Below are 21,373 nucleotides of genomic sequence, written 5' to 3' on the forward strand. Positions count from 1 at the left end.
CAAATGAACAATTTAAAAATGGGCAAAGAGGGGCGCCTGGGTGGCTCAGTTGGTTAAGCATCTGCCTTTGGCTCAGGTCATGATCCTGGGGTGCTGGGATCGAGCCCCGCATTGGGCTCCCTGCTCCACAGGGAGTCTGCTTGTCCTTCTCCCTCTACCCCTCCCCCCTGCTCATGCTCTCTCTCTCAAATAAATAAAATCTAAAAAAAAGGAGAGAGAACTTTTTAAAGAATGGGCAAAGAATTCAAATAGACATTTCTCCAAAGAAGACACAGATGGCCTGTAAGATGCTCAACTTTAGTCATTAGAGAAATGCAAATAAAAACCAGAGATACCATTTCTCACACACTACAACATCTGCAATTAAAAAACAAACAAACAAACCCCCCCCAAAAAAAAACAGACACAAGTACTGATGAGCACGTGAAGAAGTCTTAACCTTTTCAGGCTGGCCAGTGAGGGTGAAAAATGGTACCGCTACTTTGGAAAACCCCATGCCCTTTATTCCTCATTCATACCCCCAGCCCCAGGTGATTGCTAAGCTCTTATTTGTCTCTCTATATTTGCTCTTTTTTGGACATCTCACATAAATGGTATCATATAATATGCAGTCTTTGCATCTGACTGCCTTTACATAGCATGCTTTTGAGACTCATCCGTGTCACAGACTACAGTACTTCATTCACCCCTTTTACCATTTAGCCGTATCCATCATACGAACGTATCACATTTTGTTTATCTATGCACCAGCTGACAGACACTGAGTTGTTTCCACTTTTGTCTATTATGAATAATGCTGCTATAAGCATTCACTGCAAGTTTCTGTGTGGACATATGTTTTCAATTCTCTTGGGTATATACTGGGCCATATGATAAGTCTATGTTTAACATTTTGAGAAACTGCCAAACTGTTTTCCAAAGTGGCCACACCATTTTACATTCCTTCCAGCAATGTGTGAGGGTTCCAATTTCCCGAATGTTGTTGAGCATCTTTTCCTGTGCTTATTGGCCATTTGTGTCTCTTCTTTGGAGAAATGTCTATTTCAATCTTTTACCCATTTCTTAATTGGGTTGTCTTTTTACTGTTGAGTTTTAAGAGTTCTTTACATATTCTGGACGTTAGATTCTTACCAGACACTGTATATGATTTGCAAATATTTTCTCCCATTCCATGGGTTGCCATTTCACCTCATATACTCTTGATATTAATAAAAATGCACAGACTTAAATACTTCATGAGTTAAACTAGTAGATTAGAAACAGAATGATAGATCCTTCGACATCTTAGAGAGGAAAAAAGGGAACACAGAAAATTTAATTCAATTTGAAGGGAAAAGACTGGTTTCTTATTTTGCATTTCCCTACTCTGTTTCCTTTTCTGAGAAAGACTTCTTTACATCCATTGCCCGCTTTTTCTTCTGGAGGGCAGAGGTTTGCATACTCAGGATGATAATCATTTATTACGTGCACTGCAGATATGTTCCCCCGCCTGTCTCTTGCCTTTTACCGTTGCTCACAGTGTTCTTTCCGTTACAGAAGTCCTCACAAAGAGCCTTGTTGTCAGTGGCACCGTCCCACTCTTGGAGATGTTCCTACCCACCAACCTCCTGGGGGTCTTTGCACCTGCCTAACCTCCCCCAGCTGTTCTGGAGGCCCATCAGCATATTCCTGAGTATTTACTGAAAGTCTGAATCAAAGGCCAGTTTCTCAGGACAGCATCCCCAGCAGGTGTAGACTCAGGCTTTAGGCCAACTCATGATCTATTCCTTCTGGCACCAACCACTGGAACGAAGGAGGGGAAGGGAGCAGAGGGAGAGGAGGGAGGCAAGGAGCGAGAGAAGGCAGATAGGCTTAATTTTTCCTCTTGCCAGAAGGGATAGGGACCTTTTCCCTCTCCCTTTTCTTAGAGCTTTTCAAGAAAACCTGTATTTACAAATCCTTTCTCTGTTCCTTTGATATGTATATGTATGTAAATCTTTTTTTTAAAAAAAAACTAAATACCTTTAAAAAAAAACCCTCTTGTCAGCACAACAATCCAGGAATGTTTTTCTTAAGGCCCTGGGAGCCATCACTTTGAAATGTAAACATCAAGGAAGGCAGCACTCTATATTCCTATCACTTTGGGAATTCAGTCTGGGTGCATTTGTGCCGCAGTGTAACCATCTGCTTGCCATAAAGATAAAGGAATTTTTTTTTTTTATAAAGGCAATTAACTAACACAGGTGGCCACCCCAATTCCCAAGTAAATTCAGGATAAGCTATGAAAGAAGGTACAACAGGGCACCTGGGTGGCTCAATTGGTTCAGCGACTGCCTTCGGCTCAGGTCATGATCCTGGAGTCCCGGGATCGAGTCCCACATCGGGCTCCCTGCTCAGCGGGGAGTCTGCTTCTCCCTCTGACCCTCCCCCCTCTCATGTACTCGCTCTCTCTCATTCTCTCTCTCTCAAATAAATAAAATCTTAAAAAAAAAAAAAAAAAAGAAGGTACAACAGTGCTGTCAAACCCTCTCAGATGAGGACAAGTTATAATTCATCTTCAAAACATTTATGTACTGGATTGTATATGCCTGGCTATTTAAAAGGGTGAGATTTCTCTGTTTTTGCCATCTCATTAGTGGACTGCCTGTAGGGTGCACCACAGTCTGGTTTGATGCTTACTCAAAATAAATCCATTTTCCTTTTTTTCTACATTTGTGGAGAGGAATTTCTAGGTTGGTAGGAGTTTTTTCATTCTTCCCCTAGCAATTACCACAGTGTATTTTTCAGTAAAAAGCAAACTACAGAACAATATATATCGTATTAATCCTGTATAGCATAGTATTTCCTGTTTTTAAAATAGACGGTATCTGTATTAAACCATTAAAAGTTTTTACTTCTGTGAAGAACTGGAGAGGAAGAATTCCGGTGTTTATTTTATCTACAGCTGCAGGATTTGTTCATAATGAACATACTTCAATACTTCCACAGTGAAAGCAAAACACCTCACTGGATCTTCTGTGTTTTCATGAATTGACATTAAAAATACTGTTCATAAAAAAAAAAAAAAGGCATGTATATATTTTTCCATGCAAAACCATTTTTCCTAAGATGATCTATTTTTTTTCCTAAAGAAAATCCATATAAATAGTGTAGCTTTCACAGTTTTATTCTTTGTAGATAGGTAGCAAAACACTTGATTTGGGATACACGAGACATCTTACCTGGACAATGAATGAAAGACCAGTTGTATCTGCTGTCCTCCAGGCACATGCTGGCATTGAGAAGGGGCTGGGGGTAGGAATTCCCCACAGGGGCCTGGGAAGGCATCCTCACTGGTCCTTTGTAGGAGCCCTCTATGCATCTGCCTTTGCCCGTGTTGCTGGGATCAGTGCACCAGCCACAGCCTGGCTGCTCCAAGCAATGGCTGCAGGTACAATAGCCTGAACAATTTTCAGCTGTAAAAGAACACAAGTTGCAACTCACTACCGCACGTAGCTTTGAATTCAGTGCATTTAAAAAATTACCTTTTCTAAAAGTGGTGTGTTTTTTTTAGATTTATTTGTTCACTTAAGTAATCTCTACACCCAACGTAGGGCTTGAATTCACAACCTGGAGATCAAGCGATGCGTGTTCTTCCTACTGGGCCAGCCAGGCGCCCCTAAATTACCTTTTATTTAAACAGGCTAGTCTGTCAGTCAACATTCCTATTCTAAGGTGATTTTTTTTTTTAAGATTTTTATTTATTTATTTGACACAGAGAGAGAGAGAGAGAGAGAGAGCACACGCACACAAGCAGGGGGCGCAGCAGAGGGAGAGGGAGGAGCAGGCTCCCCGCTGAGCAGGGAGCCCGATGTGGGGCTCGATCCCAGGACCCTGGGACCATGACCTGAGCTGAAGGCAGACACCCAACCGCTTGAGCCACCCAGGCGCCCCTCTAAGGCGATTTCTTAAATGACACAATAAATTGAAAGAGCCCAATATCTTGCCCAACATAGAACAGGGGTTCCTCCCCTCCTCTATCAATCCCAGGATGTGGAGGCAGAAGGGACCTTAGCGGTCATCCACCAGAAAGCACTTATTTCATGCATCAGGAGAGGAAGATGTGGAGACATTACATGGATTGAGCAACACGTTTCTGTACTCTGTCCTACAGGGCTTGATTCTTTTTTTAAAAAAAAACATTTATTTGAGAGAGAGCGAGAGAGAACGAGTGGGGAGAGGGGCAGAGGGAGAGAGAGAACTTCAAGCAGATGCCCCAACTGAGCAGGAAGCCCCGACGCAGGGCTCAATCCCACGGCCCTGAGATCATGCCCCGAGCCGAAATCAAGAGTCGGATGCTTAAGCGATGGAGCCACCCAGGCACCCCTGCAGCGCTTGATTCTGCATGAAGGTTCCCCTCCCCTCAGGCAGTCTCCGGTCTTGCCGCTCCGTTTCACTTACGGGGGCAGCTGCTCATGGTGTACCACTCCATACACTGGCCAAAAGGGAAGGAGGCCACGTAGGCATTGGAGTCCACGCACTGCTTCATGTTGCTGCACCACATGCACTCAGAGCTGCCGCTGGTACACTCTCCACACGCCGTCCGCAGGGCACACGGCGTCCGGCACTGCTTCGCGCTGTGGTTCGCTGGGAAGCAAACCCAGGACACTTAGAGCTCCCGCCACATTGGCCAACATCAAAGGCTTTTCGGGATGGCTTGTGACCCACTAGCGTGTCATGAAATCACACCAGTGGGCTACATTAAATGTAGGAGAAAACCGAAAACACAGAGTCGTCCTGTACTGGGCTAGTCAGGTACATCCACACGCTGAGGGGAAAAAACTCCTTCTTTTCGAAGAGTGTTAAGGACAGACATGAGGGAACAAGCGAATCTTTCCATAAGCGTGGCAGTTCTAAAGCTCCTTGCAGTGTATGGGACTCAGGATGACCTTCAGAGGTTTTACGACCCACCCGAACATGAAAACTTGTATCTGTGTATTTGCGGGAAGAGGGACCACAGAATTCATTACATGCACCAAAGCATTCAGGACCCAAAAGGGTTTCCCCTACAGGAAGCTCAGAAACCATATTTTAAGAGGACTCTTACAGGGCTATGAATTCTTTTCTACACCTCTGTACTCCTCAGATGACTTAGAGTACCTTCCTAAAATGAGACACGATGTCAATGGCGTCCCAAAAAGCGCGCACAAAATTCCACCTACTGCACGTGAGTCCCTCTGCAGGGTAAGATGCTCGTCTCGGCTCGTCTGCGCGCTGCAGATGCTGCCCCTGAGCCTGCCCACAGGAGGCCTGAATGTAGCCCACGGGGGAGCTGTGAACCCGAGAAGCTCCCCAGTGTGTGCTCCTCAATACTCTCCCACAGCACTAACACAGTTCCGGCCAGCTTCTGCTTTCTGTTGTGTAACTGCTCTCCCCATTTTTCTCCCCACTGATGCTTTCTGTCTACTGTCCCTGCAGTGACCTGCTTGCTTTTCTGATATTTTCTTTGCATTTTTTGTCCTTTTCTTCCACAGCGTTTCTCTGCCAACCTTAAGACATTTGCCTTTCAGAGCAATTCTCAGTACTTTTTATGGTCAGCAAACCAATCAATCTCATTGCTAATTACAATGTTAGCTTCTTTGAATAGTGTTAGTTATTTTTGTTTATGCTTCCGGCTCATACTATTCAGAGCCGGAGATTATTTCCTTCCACTTTTAAGTGCTGGGTTATACTCCGCTTCATGTGCTTGAAATCAATACTCCCCATCTGTTTTTCCTGATCATCTCACACCTTCCAGTCTTTCACTACGCCTCCTACAGACGTCTCTCTTTCAGTGAACTTCCAATGATACATCATTCACCCAGATACTTACCAGGCCTTTCACAGACACTGCCATTGAGTGGGTTGATGCAGGTTGCAGCCTTTAAGCCCCGAGTACTGGGTTCTGACAAGATTCCACAGAATCCAGCATCACTGGGCTCAGACGGCATCCACTGGAGCAAAGTATTTGTGAATGGGGACATATCTTCCCAGCACCAGTAGGACACATTGATCTTCCGAAGGCCAACCCATGGGGTTAAGGTGAGCTTGGACTATAGGCAAAAGAGATACAGCTTTGAATATAAGAGATGTCTTGAGCAAAAGAGCCTTCTAGATAAAAACCACTAAATTACATATGCCCCGCAGATGAAGGAAAACCTCCCCATCCCAATCAAGCCACGGCAGGTTAGGACAGACTATCATGTCATCCCCCTCTACTACACTCATGCACTAGAACTCTGCCTGCCGGGCACACCACGGGGAAGCTGTATGGGTGGGTACTAGAAGCTGAAGTTCTGAGGACGTGAACTCACCATGCTCTGTGATGACTGCATTATTCGCAGCTGCTTAAGGACAAATTCTACCTTCTTCTGGGTTGTAAGAGAAGCCAAAAAGGCATTGTGGTTCCTACAGGACAATTTAGCATTGTCATAATTCTCCTTGGCAGTAGTAATTTTCAAACAGGAGTTTCCGACCAAATGCCAGCCAATGCCACAGATATTTTCTTTTGTAAAGGGGAGAGGGAAAAAAAAAAAAAAGTTTTAGAAATCACACAAAACTACTACACTACCAGTTCGAATGATCGGAAACCTAAAAGGTTTCTGCAATTTGAATTCCGCGGTACTTTACTAGGATGTGGTGAGGGCATCCGACACATTACTAAGGACCGATGCAGAATACAAGAATGTTAGACTTCACCAGTCTGTTTCCTGGATCTCAAGAGGCATAGTCTACGGTCAACTCTCTGTGTCTTAGAAGAAAAAAATCTTAGGTGCCAGTGCTAGATTTCTAACCCCCCTTTTGAAGAACAATTAGAAACAAGACTAAAATCCTAAGTAAAGAACAGAAAAACGAGTATGCGGATTGGAAGGGTGGGGAAGAAAACTGGAGGACGGAAGTGAGTCGCTGAGTGAACAAGACGATGGTCTTCAAAGCTTCACTGTTTCACATCAAGTGGAAGGTAAAATCAAGGTACACAACATCCTGAAAGTGAGGTGGAAATATCCCTCTCAGAAAAAAACAAACAACCCTACATGATACAAGTGCAGCACACAAGGTAAGACTGGAATCTGCTCCTGTGATCGTCCCGAAGCCACCCAGTTCAGCTCCATGCCCCAAACTGCACAGAAGCTCTGTGCGCTTCCTGGGAGACAGGGAACAAGCAAGGCAACTTTGCCAGAACCCAGTACCCTGGAGATACCACCAGCAAAGCCCGGGACCAGTCAGTGAGGCAAGTGGAAGGTGCCACAGGAAAGGGATCATGTAAGAGCAAATAAAGCATCTGCTCTTCCAAGTGTGGCATCAGTGTCCCTCCTCATTAAAATGTAGATTCTAGCCCCCCTCCCCTGATGTGTACCAGAATCTGACTTCTGACAAGACCCTCAGGTACTCCGCAGTACATTGAAGTCTGTTGCAATGAGGTAAAGAAAAGCAGCTCACGCTCATGCAAGCTGAATCAAGTACTCCCAAAGGGCACTGAAAAGGGGCCTGGCAGACCCTGCTGCCCTGTGCATGCTTCAGGTGCTGCACAGAACCATCGATGTCCCCCTTCTCGGAAATCCCAGTCGAGCAAATATATCACAGAACTTCTGTTGTGGCTGGCTAGCCTGAGGTCCTCAACTCTTCGTCCTGAACCTCAGATGCCATAAATTGAGGTATTCAGGACTGGAGATCACCTCATGGGGGTGCTGCTGATAAAAGCATCTCTCCTCCTTCTTGTCAGAAGGTGTTGACAGCCTAATCCCAGTGGTCAGTATGAAGTCTTCTTCACAAAGTGCCCTGCAGACTGGCTGCCAAGACTGCTGCTTTCTATAGCCAGGTGACCATAGCAGAGGCGAGCGGGGACAGGGCAGCAGGCTCGATGATATGGAGCCAAGCTGTCATTCTATTCTCCAGAGCAGGAGATGATGCTTCACTTTATTTCAAAGGATAAGAGGAGCAAATGCTTAAGAACTGTATTTTCATTTTAAAAAATAACCACAATAGTGGTATGGGGGAATGAATGGATAAAATGAGTTTGTTCCCTCTGCTGGGTTCAATCTAGGCTGCACAGTATTGGGGTGGGGGTGTGTGTGAAGTCTCTGGACCCACACACATCCAGATGCCCCTACAAGGCCTACCGGGCAGGGCGATGCATTCCTGATTGCGGGGCTCCCACTGGCAGTTCTGGTCCAGGGCACAGCTCCTGCAGCTGGTCTTCTTGTTACAGTAGTACATGGGGTTATCCTTGGGACAATTCTCGTATCTGGAAATGGAGATCTAGAACACAGTGGACAAAAGCTTTTCTCTTAATCCACGGACAGAACTCACGGGGAGGACAAACAGGATACTAAAATCAACAAAATCTAATTGAGGAAGCAAACTGCAAATAAAGAAATAAGTAAGATGCAGATAAAGCGGCCCTGCAGGGAAAACAGTGTGCTGAAATCTTCTGCACAGGGCATGCCCTGACATGGCAAGGAGGCAATGCGCTCTTTTAAACACCATGCTTTAACCTGCTCAGCTGTGAAATGGGGGTGTTCAACCTGCTGCTTTTCAAATGCCTCCCAGTCTAAAACTTTCATATTTTATGAACTGCTTTACAGAATAAGCTGTCAAAAACTACAGAGGCTGAGTCACTGTACCTTTTTTTGCCCTATAACCTAAATAAAAAAATCATAAATGATGAGCATAAATTATACTGAGCCACGATATAACATAAGACAAGGAGATTTTGCAAAGTTGCCTGACTCACCTTCAGTCTCAAGTCCTAACTTGCTCCCAAGAGCTTGCACAGGTAGAGTGAGCTCACCGTGACAAGCCTCACACCAAGCATCTAGGACCTAGCGACAGCCATGCCTAGGGATGGGGAGTACACAGAGTAACAGTCCTACCTTCTTCTAAGATACTACACACCAATCCTTGTGGCTAGCAGGACCTTCGAAATTAGGATGTATATAGCATCCCCTCCTAAAAGAAAGCCTGAGCAATAATAAACTCTAAAACTATACTGGAGGTTTTAAAAATCCCTCTGGGCCAGTATTTGTATCATACACACCATAATCTCACACCTAACCACCCCCCTGGGGTTTTTTCATCCTCTGAAACCCTTGAGAAGCGGCCCCTGACCTGGCCTTCCGTGCAGCTGTGGTTCACGGGGACACAATGGTCACTACACCAGTGACAGTCATTGGTGTTGGCTGTGCAGCTGTAACAATCCGTGTGCTGGTCACATCTGTCGTGGTCAAGAGCTATGAAAAGAAGAAAAACTCATCAACTGTGACAGCTTCTCCTTAGAATAAGTCACAGGACATTTACAGCTGCTGTTGAGCACAATCTGAGACTAAAGTTTTTTTAAAAAAAGTAACAAGGGTTGGCAAGTAAAATAGGAAGAAAAACTGGCAGGAAGATATATCAGTGTGTTCAGGTTAAAAGAGTACTTAGAAATAAGTAAACAATATGAAGAAACACTATTCTGTAAAGCTCCCTGCCCCCAACAAAAGTACAGAGAGAGGGGAAAAACAAAGATAGGTTACTTTAACTCAAGGACAATGAGATATAATGGAAGTAGGTCTGGTTCTTTGAATACTTTTCTTCCCAAGAAAAAAAGCAACCAGCAACAGAATCAACACCAAGAGCTGCCCAAGAGCCATAGTAATGTAGAAGACCAAGCCATCCCCCCCAGCTACAAATGCAAGGCTAACCTGGGCACAGGAAGCGGGCAGCACCACAGAACCCCAAAGGAGACACTAGGCTGAGCTACAATCTACACATGTATGTAAGTCTAAGAGTGCAAGTTTCAGAATTCTGGGCTACTACAGACCTGCTGCATCTCCTACTGACCCTAGACAGGTCAAGGTCAGCAACAAAAAAAGAGGCTGCACAACCGTGTTGCTTGATCTACTGATCCACTTATGGTCATGGCACATGGGGGAACCCATGGACAAGATAAGGTAGCCCCCCCTCCCCCCACAAAGCATACTCCTTAGGCTACTCTACCTGCCCTGGTCATCACCCCCAGGACTGGGTCCACACAGAAAGCAGAGTGACCAGGGATGCGACATTTGAGATGAGTTCACAGCAAAGAGGTTTATATTGAACCACCTATAGTAATTAAATATTACTTTCTATACTCTTGCACATTTAATTTGAACTTTTAAAATTTGGTTTAAAAAAAAACCAATTTCACAGATTTTATTCCTTCGAAGAGACAGTGTAGACACTGTCTAACCCTACCAGGTTCTGGTCCTCTCAGTTTTCCAGCACTCACTGGGAAGTTGTCTGGGTGTCCTTTTGGGGATTTATGCTCACCTTAATTGGAGCATTCCAGTAGAGTGAAAGCTGACTCTATCCACCATAACCCTCAAGGTAACTTGCTACACCAACTCCAACAGTTAAGAAATTCAGTCAACATTCTTTAAAATAATTGAAGTGAACAAATATTTCGCAGAGACTTTTTTTTTTGGAAGGATTTCTCAGCTATTACATCACTGTATTACACTGTGCTCTATCTCAGAGCAAAAACATAAGCAGCTAAGTAGGCAAGATGAAGAAAGCTTGGAAAACATAAGGGGTGGTTCTAGAAGCCAGGACCACTGGTCAACCTCAGCAACTCTCTGTCTTGTTATCACTGCTGTGCCCAACCAGAGGAGCTAGAAAGGAATGCTTTGCAAAGAGGGCAACACTACCTCCATCCTCTACTCCAACATAGTTTTTCTGGGCTGGCCCTCTTAATCTCATCCTTAACATTAGAACTGCATAATCCAATAAGGTAGCCACCACTAGCCTCATGTGGTTCTTAATTTTAGTTTAAAATTCAGTTCTTCGGTCACACCAGTCTCATTTCAAGTGTCTCTGGCTGGTAGCTCCCATACTGGGACAATGCATAATAGTACATTTCCATCATCACAAAAAGGTCCTGTTGTATTGCATTGTCTGGGACCAACTGCCAGGCTCAGGAGTTGGTATACAAAATCCGTGCAATGCCAAGGGGGTTTTGTCTCCATCACTCGCAGACAGCTTCTAGGAGCCACATGGTGTTCCCATCCACTGTAAAGAGGTTTACAAAACTATCTTCAAACACCCAAAAGGCCTTTGCGCCAGTTATTACCAAACAATTTGGGATAATAAAATGAACACAAAAAATGCACATATGCTAAATACCTTCATAATTCAGACAAAATGAGATTTCAAATTAATTAAATTTTAAGAAAGGAAAAAAACATACTTCTTTTGGAAAAACATTCTGATTTTAACTTTTCTTCTTGTGCTTCAGATGCCAATTCCCAGGAGATACACTGAGATGACCCTGTATCCCACACACACCGGATGCCAGGTCCTGCTGCCAGGCAAGCAGCTTCGCTCCGGTGTGCTCCACACCTTTCTGAGCTGAATACGAGGATGTCACTGAGAAGGAGACTATTGAAACCACCAAATACATACATGGTGCTAAAAGGGGGAAAAAAAAAAAAGGAGAGGAGTAGTTTACTGAAAGTTTCTATATACAGATGCATGATAGGCTTTTTACAATCTTTAGACAAAATGTCCCCAAATATCCATCAATTCAGGATGTGATGTGAGTAAACTATGGTACATCCACACAATGAACTAGCAGTTGGTAATGTAAAAAGGATTGAGGACGATTTCTACATACTGCTATGGGGTGATCCTCAGGATATACTGCTATGTGAAAAAAAAGGAAATGCAGAGAAAAGTATATATTGTATGCAACCATTTATCTAGTGAAGGAAGAAGGAAAACACACACACACACACTCTTTTTTCATTTTAAAAACAAGAACAATGGGGCTCCTGGGTGGTGCAGTCAGTTAAGCGTCCAACTCTTGGTTTTGGCCCAGGTCATGATCTCCGGGTTGTGAAATCAAGCCCCGCGTCAGGCTCTGCATTCAGCATGGAGTCTGCTTGGGACTCTCTCTCCCTCTCCCTCTGGCCCTCCTCCCCCCTCAAATAAATAAATCTTAAAAAAAAATTTTTAAATAAAAAGGGGCGCCTGGGTGGCTCAGTTGGTTAAGCGACTGCCTTTGGCTCAGGTCATGATCCTGGAGTCCCGGGATCGAGTCCCGCATCGGGCTCCCTGCTCGGCAGGGGGTCTGCTTCTCCCTCTGACCCTCTTCCCTCTTGTGCTCTCTGTCTCTCATTCTCTCTCTCTCCAATAAATAAATAAAATCTTAAAAAAAAATTTTTTTTTAAATAAAAACAAGAAAACAAAGCTTCTCTTTAACTTATCTTCTTTTTTAAAAAAGATTTTTATTTATTTATTTGCAAGACAGAGAGAGAGAGCGAGAGAACGAGTGGGGGAGAGGGGCAGAGGGAGAGGGAGAAGCAGGCTCCCCGCCGAGCAAGGAGTCGGATGCGGGGCTCAATCCTGGGACCCTGGGATCATGACCTGAGCCGAAGGCAGATGCTTAACTGACTGAGCCACCCAGGCACCCCTCTTTAACATATCTTCTTAAAAGGGCTAGAAACAATGACCAACCTAGTAGCAATGGATATGACTAGTACTTAGGTTGTGGTATCTAAAAACCATTCTTTCCCTTACCCCTCAAAAAAAAAGACTAGGACTCTTTAGAGGTAATCCCTAGGAAGTCAGGTTTAAAAATAAAAACAAGAAAAAACAACTAGGCAGAAAAAATCAGCAGTGGTACACTGGGGAGACAGACTCTAGAATTAGTCTAGGCAAGACACTAAACAAACAGTAACAACAACCCCCAGTGGTGATGGTGGGGGAATCAGAATCCACATCTGATTATTACCTAAAAGGCTTGGTTTTCAACGAAATGTTACAAGATATACAGGGGAGCCTGGATGGCTCAGTCGATTAAGCATCTGCCTTTGGCTCAGGTCATGATCCCAGGGTTCTGGGATTGAGCCATGCATTGAGCTCCCTGCTCAGCGGGGAGTCTGCTTCTCCCTCCACTCCACCCCCTTGCTCGTGCTCTCTCTCTCTCTCAAATAAATAAATAAACAAATAAAATCTTAAAAAAACCAAAACAAAACCAAAAAACCAAAAAAGTGTGAACCAAACAGAGGAAGCAAAACAGTCTTTGAGGGGACCCACATGTTGGACTCAAAAGACAAAGGCTTCAAATCAGCTATTACAAATATATTCCAAGAAAACTATGTCTGAAGAATTAAGTCAAAATAGGATATCAATGACTCAATAAGTAAAGACTATTAATAAGGAGACATAAATGATAAGGAATAATTAAAAGGAAATTCTGGAGTTGTAAAGTACAGTAAGTGAAATGAAAAATTCACTAGAGGGACTGAGGAGACTTGAGCTGGCAGAGGAAAGAAACAGTGAACTTAAAGACACATCAATAGTGATTGTATAATCTGAAGAAAAGAAATGAAAAAATATCAAAGAAAATGAAAAGAGCTTCAGAGACTTGCAGGACACTGTCAAGTATCCAACATAAGCATAATGGGAGTCCCAGAAGGAAAGAAGTGAGAGAGAGCAGAAAACATACTTAAAGAAGTAATATTTGAAAACTCCCCAAATTCGATGAAAAGGATTAATCTATACATCCATCCACAGAGCTCAACAAACTCCAAGTAGGATGATCACAAAAAGATCCACGTTCACACACATTATAATCAAAAACTGCTGAAGCCCAAAACAAAGAGAAATTCTTAAAAGCAACAAAAGTAGGATAACTCTTCACATACAAGAGAATCACATTAATATTAATGGCTAAGACACAATGGAAGCCAGAAGGCAGAGGAATAAGATACTGAAAGTGACGGAAAGAAAAAAAAATTTGTCAAATAAGAATTCTCTATCCAATAAAATTATCCTTCAAAAATGAAACTGAAATAAAGACCTCCCCAGATAAACAAAGACTAAGAAAATTCTTTGCTGTCAGGTCTGCCTTATGAAAAATAGTAAGGTAACAATAATAGTTGAAGACTTTAATATCTCATTCCTAATAAGAGAACAACTAGGCATAAAATCAACAAGGATACACAAAACTTGAACAACATTATCAACCAATTTGACCTACTGGCATCTGTGGAACACTCCACCTAAACAGAGCAGCACACATATTCTTTTTAAGGGCACATGGAACATTCTCCCGGGGAGACCACATATGCTAGGCCATAAAAAAACAAAAACAAAAACAAAACTCAGTAAGTGTTTTTTGTTTTTGTTTTTTTAGGAAAGGAAATATTCAAAGTATGTTCTCTGATCACCAAAATGGAATTAAATCATAAATCAACAGGTAGCAAATCTGTGAACTCCACAGATTGAAAAATAAACAACATATTCTGAATAACCTATGGGCTAAAGAAGAAATCACAAGGAAAATTAGAAAATACTTTTAACTAAATGAAAACAAAAATATGCCATTTCAAAATTTATGGGTTGGGATTAAAGTAGTACTTAGAGAAAAACTTACAGCTTTAAACACATACATTAGAAAAAAAAAAGAATCGGGCGCCTGGGTGGCTCAGTTGGTTGAGCGACTGCCTTCGGCTCAGGTCATGGTCCTAGAGTCCCGGGATCGAGTCCCGCATCGGGCTCCCTGCTCGGCGGGGAGTCTGCTTCTCCCTCTGACCCTCCCCCCTCTCCTGCTCTCTGTCTCTCATTCTCCCTCTCTCAAATAAATAAATAAAATCTTTAAAGAAAAAAAAAAGAATCTAAAATCAATAACCTAAGCTTCCACCTTTATTTTTTTTTTGAAGATATTTATTTATTTATTTATTTATTTATTTATTTGACAGAGAGAGACACAGCGAGAGAGGGAACACAAGCAGGGGGAGTGGGAGAGGGAGAAGCAGGCTTCCCGCAGAGCAGGGAGCCCGATGCAGGGCTCCATCCCAGGACCCTGGGATCATGACCTGAGCCGAAGGCAGATGCTTAACGACTGAGCCACCCAGGCGCCCATGCTTCCACCTTTAGAAAAGAAAAGCAAACTAAACCCAAAGCAATCAGAAGGGAGAAAATAATATCAAGAAGAAACAATAAAATATATACAGAAAAATAATAGAGAAAAATGAAATCAGAAATTTGTTCTTTGACAAGATCAATAAAATTGACAACCCTTTAGCTAGACTGACCAAGAACAAAGACAGAAGATAAATTAACAAAATGAGGAATGAAGAAGGGACATCTTATTGACCTTACAGAAATTAAAAAGCATATGAAGAAACAGGAACTTTTATACCAACAAATTAGACAACTTAAATGAAACAAATTCCTAGCAAGACTGATTATCGGAACTATCTAGTTCCTCAAAAAATTTAAAAACAGAACTACAGTATGATCTAGAAATTCCACTTCTGGGTATATAACCAAGAGAACCGAAAGCTAGGACTCAAACAGATATTTGTACATCCATGTTTATAGCAGCATTATTTGCAACAGGCAAAAGGTAGAAGCAAACCAAGTATCTACTGACAGAAGAATAGATAAACAAAATGTGGTATACGTATATGAGAATATTATTCAGCCTTAAAGGAAAGAAATTCTGACACCTGCTACAACATGGATGAATGAACCTTAAGGATATTATGCTAAGTGAAATAAGCCAGCCACAAGAGGACAAATACTGTATGATTCCAGCTAAAGGTACCTGAAGTAGTCAACTTCATAGAGACAGGAAGTAGTGTGCTGGTTGCCGAAGGATGGGGGCAGGGCAGAATGGGAAGTTAATGTTTAATGGGTAGAAAGTTTCAGTTTTGTGTGATGAAAAAAATTCAGGAGATGAATGGCAGTGATGATTGCATAAATGTGTGCTATTAAACCCACACGTCAAAATAATTAAGATGGTAAACCTTACATTATGAAAATTTTATCACAATCAAAAAAAAATCTAAAAAAACTGCTTGGCAAGAAATAGAAAATCTGAACAGATAAACCTATCACAAGTAAAGACTGAATCACAATTTTAAAATCTTTCCACAAAGAAAAGTCTAGGCCCAGATGAATTCTACCAAACATCAAACATGTCAAGTGTAATACCAATCCTTTACAAGTCTTTCCAGGAACTAGGAGGGGGAAAGAATACTTCCTAATTTATTCTGTCCAATATTAATCAGACAAATATATCATAAAAAACCCCCACAAAACTATGGAGCAATATCCCTCATGAATATAGACAGGACATTTTTGAACAAGGACATTTTGTGGGTAATGGATATGTTATCTCAATCATGGTAATCATTTCACAAGTGTATACTCACGTCAAGTTATCAAAGTATACGCTGTAAGTATATTCAATCTGTTGTGTGTATCAACTCTACTTCAGTAAAGCTGTTAACAGGCCATATATGTAGAATCACACATATTCAAAACAAAAGCAATTGTGTAGTAGCTCCAGGGAAAGTTCTTAAAATGCTACTGTGGGAGGCCAATGCCAGCAAATGATGCAGTTGGTCTCGCAGGGTACACTGGGCCATATCCACCACATACACAGTATGTCTGTGCCTCTCGTGTGACATTTGCTGGGACATCCTCAATCCTGCCAACCACTGTGCCAGATTAGAACCTGAAGAAAGAGTTAGGCTGGAGGCTATATAGACCAGAGACACAACGCTATCCTTAAACATAATAACCTCTGGCAAAAATCTGAAGAACAGAAACAAGATCATTTGGCAGAAGAGATAGAGAAGTGGATTCCAGATAATATAAAGGAGAACCTGCTAATGACAGGTGTCTACAGAAAAGGAAGCGGCTTCCTTCTTAGGTGGGTTTTCCATCCCTGGACATGTTTAAAGGGGGTGACTGCAGTAAGTGGAAATTTTGAGCAGATGACTTCAGATCTCTTCCGACTCTGAGATCCTATGATCTGCCAGGAAGTTGAGAACTAACCCACAGTGAGGCATCAAGAAATTCACTCTCACTTGCCTCAATTTCCTTCAAATTAACACAAGACTAACTTACTAAACGCATAAAGACTTTTGTGGCTAAGTATGTGTTATATACTATATCTAAAAATGGACACATTTCAGTGACCAAAAATGGTCACTGAATTTCTAATCTCACTATTGGTTTAGTATCACGTTTTTTTTAGCAGTCTGGATTCAACTCGTCAATCTGCTGCTTAAACCAAATAAGCTCCACCACCACCCCCCCAGGACAGCTGGTGTTTTCGGCAATTCTGAATCCATCTGGCCACACGTGGGCTATGTGAGGTACGAAGAGCCCTTCAAAAAGGCCTGGAGCAGGCAAGTGAAAGGAACAGCTGCTTCTTCGCAGCCCCAGTGCCTCACGGCCAGCTTCTCACCCCACCTCCCTCACAAAAACCACGAGGACAGCAACTAAGTGAGGTATGGCCGACCCAAAGCTGCTGATGGTCTAAGAAAACCACCACTTGGAATAAGAAGAAATGATACCAAAGTTTCTCTCCCAGTAAATTCTTTCACAAAATGAAACTAGTCATGGCCTCTCTTGTCATCGGCTGCCCCCTCCAACCCTGCCCCGTACGCACGGATGATTCACAGATAGGCCCAAATACACCACTGGAATTACACAGAAATGAAAACATTATTATAAGTCAGGCTAAGAGCTGCTACAATTTAGAGAATGTCTATGATGTGCTAAATACTGTGCTAGGAGAACCATGGGCACAAAGATGAATAAAGCAGAGGCCAGGCGCCCAAGGTAATGACGAAACAGCCCCACTGCTTTTCAGATGAAAGCATTAAGAGGGACTCACTAGAAAACTTCAGGGTATTCCTCACTGAGGAAGTATCAGCCTACAATTTAAGACGACACTTTAAATGAGTAAGGGTGTCAGTCTGTACTCTCCCATGTTCTCACGGGAAAACCACGTTTATCACTAAATTGCAGCTGAGTGATTACTTTAAAAAGTTATCACCTTTTCCCAATATCTAACTATCTGAATTTTGTCAATTCTTCCTTCATGACATTGGCAAGACATGCTGCTGGCTCATCTTTTCTAATTCCAGGTCTTCATCTCATCTTGCATCATAACAACAGAAATTTTGAAAGCCAAGGAATCCTAACATAATGTAGGTGTTGTAGCACTTAAGTAATTCCAGGATCGATAAGGCTCAGAATTTTAGGAGGAGAAACAGACAATACTCATAAGAGCTGAAACAAAATGGGAAAAATTAAGAACGTGATTAGGCTGTTGAACAAATCACCAATCTTTATTTATTTTTTTTTAAGATTTTATTTTTAAGTAACCTCTACACCCAATGTGGGGCTCAAGATCACAACCCTGGGGTCAAGAACTGGATGCTCCACCGACTGAGGCAGCCAGGTTCCCCAACAAATCACAAATCTTTAAAGCACACTGTGAGGAATGGGCAGAGTGTCCCTTCTGGATCCCCCTTCTCCAGGGGCAGATTTATTTAGCTCAGGCCAGGCATCTCTGAGTGATGCAATGAAATGCAGTACAGACTTCAGAATATCCAAAGACTGCAGATTTATCTGTTTGAAGCTTCACAATCTCCCCACCTCTGTTCCTCGATCCTATCTCCCATCCGAAGTGTCCTCTCTCCTTTTTTTTAATCCCTCCTTACCACTCAGATGCAGTGATAAGAAACCTGACAACCCAAGTACTGCAAACAACAGTGACCAGCGGGGGACAGAAGACAGTAACTGCACAGAACTGTTGTCCCATGCATTCAGACAGCACCAATCATAGCATACTCCCGCATGCTAACAAACTTGGCATCAGAAGTAATTCAAATCCACATCAGACATTTAAAAAAAATTTTTTTTAAAAAGATTTTATTTATTTGACAGAGAGAGAGAGATAGTGAGAGCAGGAACACAAGCAGGGGGAATGGGAGAGGGAGAAGCAGGCTTCCCATCAAGCAGGGAGCCCAACATGGGACTCGATCCCAGGACCCTGGGATCATGACCTGAGCCGAGAGCAGACGCTTAACGACTGAGCCACCCAGGTGCCCCACATCAGACATTTTAAATAGAAATCAGGAAATTCAGACCTACGTAATTCTGTGACAAACTAATGGGCTGAAGGGATGCCGCAAATAATATGTTAAGTCCAATTCCACTTCTTCATGTTCAACTTTGCTTACATTTTAAACACAAGAGAAAAGGGACAAGCGCTTCTTCAGTTAAGTACCTGTTGTGTAAGACTGCTGAATGGCCAAATCTGTTGACATCATGGTGGAGATCAGGTCTGGGAAGCACTGACCAGCGGTCACAAGCTAGGAGCAAAAAAAATACATTTCAGACGGAACCGCTCTTCCTAATCAGTGGGAAATGGCATCTTCTTTGGGGAGAAGACTGTGACAAGCACAACCTCATAAAATGTATCTCTTGGTTTTTCTTAATCACGCCATTATTTCTGAGGTAAAATACAGCAAGAGCAGAACAGCAGGGCATGGAAGAAGGGTAGAACGATACAGCAATTCTAATTCATGAATGCATTCATGACACTCACATCACTCATTCTGTTGCCCATCAATTTTACCCACTAGCACGCTTCTTAACTTAGGTAAATTTTATATTTTTCAAAACTTATGTAAGTAAAATATGTGCATTCCGTAATTATTTTCCACTCCATGTTGATTTGCCCAAACTCAGCAGCTAAAACAGGAAAATACAGGTGAAAAATGAAAACTAAAACTAAAAAAAAAATTCAAACTTCAAGTCCTCTCCTAGAACCCCTAGGATCTACTGATTTTCCTTTGTTCTGACCCATGCTAGCAATTCTCTTCTGGACCTTAATCTAATTGACACCGCAAAACCCTGCCAACCTCACTCATACTCGCTCTCTGAAACACTCAGACATTCACGCTCACTAAGCAAACACTCTTCTATTCGATCCAGACCTTTATTCAACCTTAACAACAATAGCTTTCACTTCCTCCTCCCCAGACTAGATTCCTTGGTCTTCACATGGAGAAGAGGCCATCAACTCTCATAGCTTCCTGCCCACCCACCTTGCTTCTCTCCCTAAAACCACAAGGTGGCAGGAGCTCCTTCCTCTTGTCCCACCTGGCTTTTAAATGTGCTCAAGGAGGCACTCAACTATGCCTTCTCTTCCCTTCACAGAGAAGTGGGGTTTTTTTTCGTTTTCTCTCTCTTTTTTTTTTTTTACTAAAACAGTCAACCTTCATGGTGTACATCTCACCTTACATGACTGCAATCTGGATTACTCCTTCCTGTCTAGAGGCTAACAAACAACATCACTGTTGCTAAATCCAAAAGTCTCTCCAGGCCTTGTTTTCCTTAAGTCCCCTGCAGCCACTGGTAACTGCTCTCTCACAGGTCACCGATCTTGCCTCATGTTCCTCCTGCTTCTCCAACATGCTTGCACAGTCTTCACTCTCCCGCAGACTTTTTACCCATCCATTCTCTGGCTCTCTGCTCATCCCTGATGATACATGCTCCGTAGAGGCTCGCCCCTGCTTTGGGCCTCCCACTGACCTCTGTATGCCTCGGTCCCATGGTCATCTCCAGCTGAACATGCCCCCAAACCCATTTTACTCCCTTCCTCCCAACCCAGTCCCTCTCCTTCTACTTCCAGCCTTGGTAAAAAGCACCGTCTACCACGGTTTTGACAAAACACCACCAAGTACCTGGCAATAAGGATGTGTCCGCCTCTCTCAAAACACACCCCAACAATCCCCAAGTTCCCAGCAGTTCTCAAACCCACCTCTCTCTTTAACCTCACCGCCACTTCAACAGCCTTGGTTCCAACCCTCCTCGGGATTTTGCAACAGCCTCCAAACCCCTATCTTGCCCCTTCCCAACTACTCACCACAATGCCACAAAGACATCTTCTTAAGACACAAATACTACTCCATCAGCTCTTCTGTAAGATTCTTCAAAAAGCCCAAATTCCTTAGCATGATGTAACAGGTCTCTCAAGATCTGACTAGTCTGCTAGCTCTTTGCTTCTCTAGTTCTGCCAGAAGCCATTCCTCCCCGATGCGCAGCTGATAACAGCCAAAACTACTCAAGAGGTCCCAAGTATGTGGCAGGGTCTCTTTTTGCCTCTTTTTGCCTCAACTTACTTTGAAGTAAGTTTGCCTTACTTCAACAGAGAGTACTCTGTGTCTCCATGTACTTGGGCTTCCTTCATGTGGGAAGTGCTGCCTAACTTCACCTCGCTGGCTTCCTCGGGACCCAGACCCTACTCAAGAAGGCTTCCCCTGATCATAACCCTTTTGCTCTTGAGTTAAGGCATGCCCATAGATGCTCTCATATATTCCTCTCAGAGCAAGTAACACCCTGAATTGCAATTATATTGTCTGCTCAGCTTTCTGCCTCCCCCACTGTGAGGGCAAGCACTGTAATTTACTCATCTTACAATCCCCAAGCTCAGTGACTGGCACACGTATGTTTGCTAAAAAAGAACATCTGATGATCCTTAACACAAGAGAATTTCTAGGATTTGTTTTGCATGAACAAATACTGCCCTCTTCTGGTC

General features: G+C 42.9%; 1 protein-coding gene across 2 annotated transcripts in view; it reads right to left on the minus strand.

Moving 5' to 3' along the window:
• Positions 1-21,373, minus strand: part of ATRN (attractin) — a 156,754-nt gene that overhangs the window by 62,480 nt on the left and 72,901 nt on the right. For both annotated transcript variants that reach the window (XM_035005963.1, XM_035005964.1), the window contains exons 11-18: positions 19,058-19,142; positions 11,204-11,424; positions 9,106-9,227; positions 8,118-8,256; positions 6,312-6,502; positions 5,831-6,050; positions 4,420-4,605; positions 3,201-3,434 (exon numbers count right to left, since the gene is read on the minus strand). In XM_035005963.1, coding sequence (XP_034861854.1) covers positions 3,201-3,434; positions 4,420-4,605; positions 5,831-6,050; positions 6,312-6,502; positions 8,118-8,256; positions 9,106-9,227; positions 11,204-11,424; positions 19,058-19,142 — 1,398 coding nt within the window. The remainder of the gene's footprint in view (positions 1-3,200; positions 3,435-4,419; positions 4,606-5,830; positions 6,051-6,311; positions 6,503-8,117; positions 8,257-9,105; positions 9,228-11,203; positions 11,425-19,057; positions 19,143-21,373) is intronic.

Source organism: Mirounga leonina, unplaced genomic scaffold (genome assembly GCF_011800145.1).
Source record: "Mirounga leonina isolate KUSES-001 unplaced genomic scaffold, KU_Mleo_1.0 Mir_150, whole genome shotgun sequence".
NCBI classification, from domain to species: Eukaryota; Metazoa; Chordata; class Mammalia; order Carnivora; family Phocidae; genus Mirounga; species Mirounga leonina.